The sequence below is a fragment of the Diplotaxodon limnothrissa genome, linkage group LG20 (genome assembly GCF_057381915.1).
Source record: "Diplotaxodon limnothrissa isolate DT_005_m linkage group LG20, D_limnothrissa_male_GT1.1, whole genome shotgun sequence".
NCBI lineage: Eukaryota > Metazoa > Chordata > Actinopteri > Cichliformes > Cichlidae > Diplotaxodon > Diplotaxodon limnothrissa.
The window spans coordinates 38830587-38838076 of NC_140615.1; the positions used below are offsets into that span (position 1 = coordinate 38830587).

The window sequence follows — 7490 nt, forward strand, 5'->3', positions numbered from 1 at the left end:
CCCGACTATAACCAGTCTGGACAGCTTCAAAGGCGAGGATAAAAAGTCACTGAACTCCTTTAAAAACATGCTGTTTAGGCCAGGTGGACGATACATTACAGCGCAGTAAAACGGATCTTTATTTCCAATTCTAACCAGCTGTAGTTCAAACTATGAAACGTATCCGACCATTACTGAGCGACAGTAAAACCGGCTTCCAAACAGCGCAGCGACACCACCTCCTCGACCCGACGTCCGAGGCCGGCTGATGAAGGAGTACCCACTCGGGCAAAGTTCGATGAAGGATGAATAGTCACCATCGCTGTCACGGAAAAGAGGGACCCAGGCGCAGTTCTTGCTCACAGAAACACAGTGCGTTTATTTACAGTGAAACAGACAAGTCCAACAATCCATTCAAAAGTGCAATTTTCCAATCGTGCTCGTCCCTTGCTCCCAGTGCGTTCCGTGTAGTAACTCCCTTAGTGTGTGTGCTCCCCAACTCGCTTCTCCGCTCGCCCCTCCTGGAGGAAGAAGGAAAATCCAGCGTTAGCCACACGCTAGCCGAATAACACACTCACACTGCTCGCACAGACTATACCAGTTCGGAGTAATAATCCCACGTCGACTGTCGCCGCGAGTCCAGGTTAAATACCCCTTTCTAGCCTGGAGGAATGATTACCAACCACTGGTCAGGTAATCAGCTGCAGGTGGGCCGGCAACAGCGAAGAGGGACTCCCAATGACGACAGTCGCCAGGACACGCCTCTCCCACGGCGCACACTTCCGTAAACAACCCCGAGGGCCAGGGAGGGAGAAGCAAACACACATACAGAAAACATAAACACAAGCAGGGTCGTCCGGAAAGGGCCGTCCGACCGTGACAGTACCCCCCCTCTAACGGGAGCCTCCGGGCGACCTGGCAAACTTGTCCGGATGCCGGCGGCGGAATTCCCTCACCATGCGATGATCGAGAATGGCAGACCGCGGCACCCAAGAACGTTCTTCCGGACCGTACCCCTCCCAATCCACCAAAAACTGAAAGCCCCTACCGCGGCGCCGGGCATCCATTACGCGAGCAATGGAATACGCCGGGGCGCCGTCGATAATCTGGGCGGGTGGTGGGGGCCCAGGGGGCGGGCACAAAGGGCTGGTCCGGACGGGCCTAACCTGAGAAACATGGAAGACGTTATGTACCTTCATAGCAGGCGGAAGGGCCAGCCGGACCGTCACCAGGTTCAGGACCTCCTGGATGGCAAAGGGGCCAAGAGACCGAGGGGCCAGTTTCTTGGACTCAGTCCGAAGAGGGATGTGCTTGTTGGAGAGCCACACCCGCTGGCCGACCTGTTAATCCGGAGCAGGAGTGCGACGGCGATCCGCCAATGCCTTGTTCCGCTCGGCCGTTCTCAGGAGTGCTGCGCGCCTGGCCCGCCAGTCCCGACGACAGCGCCTAAGGTGGTGCTGGACCGAGGGAACCGCCAGCTCTCCCTCAGAGATGGAGAGGAGAGGGGGTTGATGCCCCAGCGACGCCTCGAAGGGCGAGAGTCCAGTCGCTGATGATGTGCTTGCGTTGTGGGCATACTCCACCCAGGCCAACTGCTCGCTCCAGGTCGCTTGGTTCGATGATGCGACGCAACGCAACATGGCCTCCAGCTCTTGATTGGCCCTTTCGGTCTGACCATTAGTTTGGGGGTGGAACCCGGAGGACAAACTGACCTGAGCTCCCAATTCTGCACAGAACTCCTTCCAAACCCGCGAGGTGAACTGAGGGCCACGGTCGGAAACAATGTCCTGGGGTATGCCGTGGAGCCGAAACACATGCTGCGTCAGTAACTGGGCCGTCTCCAAGGCAGAAGGGAGCTTGGGCAGAGCAATGAAGTGGGCGGCCTTGGAAAAACGGTCAATAATGGTTAGAATGGAGGTGTTACCTGCAGAGGGAGGCAAGCCGGTGACGAAGTCCAGGGCGATGTGCGACCACGGGCGTTTTGGAGTGGGTAACGGTCGCAGGAGGCCAGAAGCAGGTGAGTTGGAGGTTTTGTTCCGTGCGCACACCGGGCATGCCGCAACATAGTTCTGGACATCGAGAACAAGAGAGGGCCACCAAAACAAACGTCGTAGAAAGGAGACAGTGCGATTTTTACCTGGGTGGCACGAAAACTTGGCAGTATGTGCCCAGTGAATGACCTGACTACGCGCTGTGGCCGGAACATAAAGCGTCCCTTTCGGACCCGTGCCAGGGTCGGGCTCCTGTCGCTGGGCGTCCCTGACCACCTTTTCAATCTCCCATGTTAGTGCACCCACAATGCAGGTGGGGGGCAGGATGGGTTTTTCCTTCTCGTCCTCATCGGTCACGGGTGCGAACTGGCGCGACAACGCGTCTGGCTTAGTGTTCCTAGAACCGGGCCTGTAAGTAATGGAGAAGTGAAAACGAGTAAAAAATAAGGCCCACCTGGCTTGTCGGGCGTTGAGGCGCTTGGCTGCCTGGAGATACGCCAGATTTTTGTGGTCCGTCCACACCACGAAAGGCTGCTCAGTGCCCTCCAGCCAATGTCGCCATTCCTCGAGGGCCCACTTGATGGCGAGCAACTCCCGGTCGCCCACATCGTAATTTCTCTCGGCCTGAGACAACCTGCGGGAGAAGAACGCACAGGGATTAAACTTGCCGTCGATCCGTTGGGAGAGAACCGCCCCCACGCCCGAATCGGACGCGTCCACCTCGACGACGAAAGGCCGGCCGAGGTCCGCCTGGACGAGGACCGGAGCCGAGGAAAACAGGTGCTTGAGCCGATCAAACGCTTGCTGGGCTGCGGAGGACCACTGGAAAGACAACTTAGGAGAAGTTAGGTTGGTTAGAGGAAGGGCTACCTTGCTGAAATCCCTGATAAAGCGGCGGTAGAAATTGGCGAAGCCCAGGAACCTCTGCACCTCCTTGCGGGTCTTGGGAATAGGCCATTCCACTACGGCTTTGACTTTGGCCGGGTCAGCTCGCAAACGCCCCTGTTCCACAATGAAACCCAGAAAAGAAACAGTTTCCACATGGAACTCACATTTCTCCGCTTTCACAAAAAGGCGGTTCTCCAATAGGCGCCGTAGGACCAGACGTACATGGTTGATGTGCTCAGTCTGCGACCTGGAAAAAATCAGAATGTCATCCAGATACACGAAGACAAAATGGTTAATAAAGTCCCTGAGCACATCATTAATCAGGGCCTGGAAGACCGCAGGGGCGTTAGTGAGACCGAAGGGCATCACTAAGTATTCGAAGTGCCCCAGGTGGGTGTTGAAAGCCGTCTTCCACTCGTCACCCTTGCGGATGCGAACCAGATGATAGGCACTCCGAAGATCCAGTTTGGTGAACAGGACTGCCCCCTGTAATAGTTCGAATGCCGAGGCCAGCAGGGGGAGTGGATATTTATTCCTAACAGTGATCTTGTTCAGCCCTCGAAAGTCAATGCAGGGACGCAGGCTCTTATCTTTCTTCTTTACAAAGAAGAATCCTGCTGCTAAAGGCGAAGTAGATGGGCGAATAATACCTGTGACCAGAGACTCCGTTATGTAGCATTCCATGGTCTCGCGTTCCGGTTTAGACAGACTGTAGAGCCGACTTGCTGGCAGGGGAGCGCCTGGGAGTAGGTCGATTCCACAGTCGTAAGGCCGATGTGGAGGCAAAGACAACGCCTTATTTTTGCTGAATACCTGGCCGAGGTCGTGGTAGTCGGCGGGCACCAAGGAAAGTTCAGGGGGGTGAGGAGCTTTTCGCAGAGGCGGTCCCAGGATTGTCCGGGACAGCGGCAAGTAAACATTGTTCATGACACCGCGTGCTCCAGTCGATTTGGGGGTTGTGATGTTGGAGCCAAGGAAATCCCAGTACCAGTGGGGTGTGGGGGGCTTTGAATACCAACAAACTGATCTTCTCAGAGTGATTTCCCGAAATAATGAGTGTAACCTCCTGAGTGCGATGTGTGACGGAGGCTAGATGGCCGCCATTTAAGGCTGAGACCTTCAGGACCTCTGGAAGGGGAAGTAGGGGCAGGCCTAAGATGTTGGCTAACTCCTCGTCTAGGAAATTTTGTTCAGAACCAGAGTCAATGAGTGCGCAGCAGGAGTGAGTGAGGGAGTGAGACATTAATTTAGCAGGGCAGCTGAGGTAAGGGAACACTTTTGTTGTGGCGCCCGCCAGTATCCCCACAATTACTGACGGGCCGACTCTTTTACTCGGTCTGGGCAGGAGTCAACAAAATGTCCTCTTTTTCCACAAAGAAAGCACTCACCAGTCCGTTGTTTGCGCCCCAGTCTAGAGGAGGAAAGCTTGGCTCCGCCGAGCTGCATGGGTTGCTCTTCATCCCCGTGTTGCTCCTCCTCCTCACTTCTCCACATCAGAGTAGGAAGGTCCCTAGATGTACCCGTGCCCCCAGCAGGCCGCCGACCATCCCCGGCTCTTCTGCCGAACTCCCGCATGTGGTCGTCTAAGTCAATACACATATTGATTAGAGCAGACAAAGCTTTAGGCAGTTCCTTGGTTGCTAACTCACGCTTAATATTCTCATTAAGGCTGTTGAGGAAGGCTCCACGCAGTGCTTTCTCCTCCCAGCCCGACTCCTCCGCCAGGATCCAGAACTCCACGGAAAAGTCAGCAACACTCCTCCTACCTTGCTTCAGAGAAAACATGCGATGACCTGCAGCATCCGAGCTAGCGCCTTTATCAAACACACAGCGAAACTTGCTGAGAAAGACGTTATATGACACAGAGGGCTGGGTATTTAAAACTGCCTGAGCCCATTGAAGCGCCCGCCCAGTCATAAGTTGCACCAAATAAGCGATTTTAGCAGAATCAGAGGCAAAGGCACAAGGTTGCTGTCTAAACACAAGAGAGCATTGCGTCAAAAAACCCCGGCTCCTCCCCAACTCGCCGTCAAATTTTTCAGGTGCGGGGAGTGAGTACTCTCGGTGCCGCGGTGGAGGTGAAGGAGGAAGCGGACAGGCTGCCGCGGCTTCCAGCGAAGGGGCGGGCTGCGTTGGAGCCGTATTAGGTGAGGAAATCAACATACCTTTAAGCTCTGTCATGGCTTGCAGAAGCGCGGTTTGTTCCTTTGAAACGTGCTTCAGCATTTCCTCGTGTCGCTCCAAAACCTCCGCTTGGATAGACAGCTGGCGTGAAGCAGAATCCGCTGGGTCCATGGTGGTGGGATTATTCTGTCACGGAAAAGAGGGACCCAGGCGCGGTTCTTGCTCACAGAAACAGTGCGTTTATTTACAGTGAAACAGACAAGTCCAACAATCCATTCAAAAGTGCAATTTTCCAATCGTGCTCGTCCCTTGCTCCCAGTGCGTTCCGTGTAGTAACTCCCTTAGTGTGTGTGCTCCCCAACTCGCTTCTCCGCTCGCCCCTCCTGGAGGAAGAAGGAAAATCCAGCGTTAGCCACACGCTAGCCGAATAACACACTCACACTGCTCGCACAGACTATACCAGTTCGGAGTAATAATCCCACGTCGACTGTCGCCGCGAGTCCAGGTTAAATACCCCTTTCTAGCCTGGAGGAATGATTACCAACCACTGGTCAGGTAATCAGCTGCAGGTGGGCCGGCAACAGTGAAGAGGGACTCCCAATGACGACAGTCGCCAGGACACGCCTCTCCCACGGCGCGCACTTCCGTAAACAACCCCGAGGGCCAGGGAGGGAGAAGCAAACACACATACAGAAAACATAAACACAAGCAGGGTCGTCCGGAAAGGGCCGTCCGACCGTGACAATCGCGCTGCCAGGTTTCAGTTAGAAATAAGAAGTCCAGTTTTTTTGGAAAGAATAAAATCGTTCAGCAGGAACGTTTTATTAGTCATTGATCGAGCGTTGAAAAGCGCCACTCTCAGCGAAGTAGAAGACATCTCATTGACAGAAGCGGCCCGATTTAGGGGACGAAGAAACAGAGAGTTTGATCCGCGACGCTCATAAATTCCACTCACCGCGGGGATGGAAGGCCAAACAACCGGAGAGTCTGGATGAACACTCCTGAGGTAGCGCCGCCTCATAGATCCAGGCACAGCTAGTTCCCGCTTCCAGAACAGTCTGAGTTTTACCTGGACACCTGCTCTTCCTCTCCTCCTCCGTGATTTGCGTGGACCCAGAAAGGCTCCACAGATGACACCTAACGAAGATCCAGACACTGGTGTCGGCAGCGGAGGATGGAAAATACCGCAGGAGGATGAGGCATCTTGACTTAACATAAAGGATCGGATGGATGACAGCATCAGGCGATCACAGACAAGGGCAGCCAACACATTAGTGACAAAAAGCGAAAGAAGAAAGGCCGAGAAAAACAGCACAGAAACTACGGCCGGCAGCGGCAAAGCCAGACACAAGCTGTCCAAATTCATGGGCTGCAACCTCCTGAGGACGCATTTGTAGGCCGATTACGTCACAGTGACGCAGGCTGTCCAAATTCAAAGACTCCTCTGAATGCAGCCGACAAACGCGTCCTCCTTTTCCCCGAATTTGAAGGATGGGTCGGGTGTGTCCTTCGTGGCCCGCCATATCCACCATATCGACGTTTTTGGAGACGTCTGTTACCCACCAGCTCGATAGCGAGCCGAGAGCTCGAGGGTCACTGGAGCCGCTGAGAACGCCACAACTCCGGCACATCATTTTCAGATCACCGCGGTCTTTCGCTACTCGGGTTAAACGTAATATATAAGTCACTTAGACAACCTAAAATGTTACTGTTGGGCTTTTTTCAGTGTTTTGTTTGTTCGTGAGTAAATCGGTTTGGCTGAGATTAAAGTTATTAGATTAGATTAGATAAAACATTATTAATCCATCGGGTGGGTTCCTCCTTGGTTTTCACACAGCTGAATAAACATCAAACAGAAAACTGATTAAACAGACGTGTGAGACGGTCGAGAGTTTACGCGGTCTGTGTGGGCCTGTCGCTACCCGATCCGTACCGGAAACCCGATCGGTACCCCGCATGCGCAAATCTTACGTCACTTCCTCTCTTTGCCAACATTGCGACATTCAATATATTTGAATGACACGGTTAGCGCCCAGTTAGCTCCTAGCATTTCTCAACAGCTCTGCCTCCTTTTCGACTACCGGGACATTTAAGCAATGGACACCGCCGTATACAAAGAAATTCATGCTTTTCTCCTCAACAGAGAGCGTCCCCCGACTGAACAACAGCGCCGTAAAATAAGAAGAATGGCGCCTAATTACAGAGTTAATAATACAGATTTTGTAATATCTCACGTGTAGATTCATCAGCCAGATTAAGTGTTTACTGACAATTGACAGTGATAGTGCACATCATCATCACTATTCCAACAATCCTCTCCTCACAGACAAGCATAAACACACTCGACTATCACTAAATCAGATTTAACACACGTTTGTAATGACGCTAATTCAGTTTATAATAGGCTTTATTCGCTCAGTCAGCAGGTGGCGGTATCCTCGTACATTGGGAGTAAACTGCCATTAAACGAACAGAAGAAGAAGAAAACATTGCACATGCGCAGTACGG

General features: G+C 53.2%; 1 protein-coding gene across 1 annotated transcript; it reads right to left on the bottom strand.

The window, feature by feature from the left end:
- Positions 1-360: 360 nt before the first annotated feature.
- Positions 361-5153, bottom strand: LOC146611489 (uncharacterized). The gene is made up of 3 exons (XM_085343883.1): positions 5024-5153; positions 4247-4624; positions 361-500 (listed from the first exon to the last, which is right to left on the bottom strand). Exons 1-3 carry the CDS (start codon positions 5151-5153, stop codon positions 394-396), a joined length of 615 nt encoding a protein of 204 aa, XP_085200009.1. The 3' UTR covers positions 361-393.
- Between the last annotated feature and the right edge of the window lie 2337 nt (positions 5154-7490).

Coding starts and splice junctions, on each gene's coding strand:
- LOC146611489 (XM_085343883.1), bottom strand. CDS start 5,153: ATGGACCCAGCGGATTCTGCTTCACGCCAGCTGTCTATCCAAGCGGAG. Junction 4,625..5,023: donor AGCCATGACAGAGCTTAAAG/GTATGTTGATTT, acceptor CTCTGAAGCAAG/GTAGGAGGAGTGTTGCTGAC. Junction 501..4,246: donor GGGGCGCAAACAACGGACTG/GTGAGTGCTTTC, acceptor TTCTTCCTCCAG/GAGGGGCGAGCGGAGAAGCG.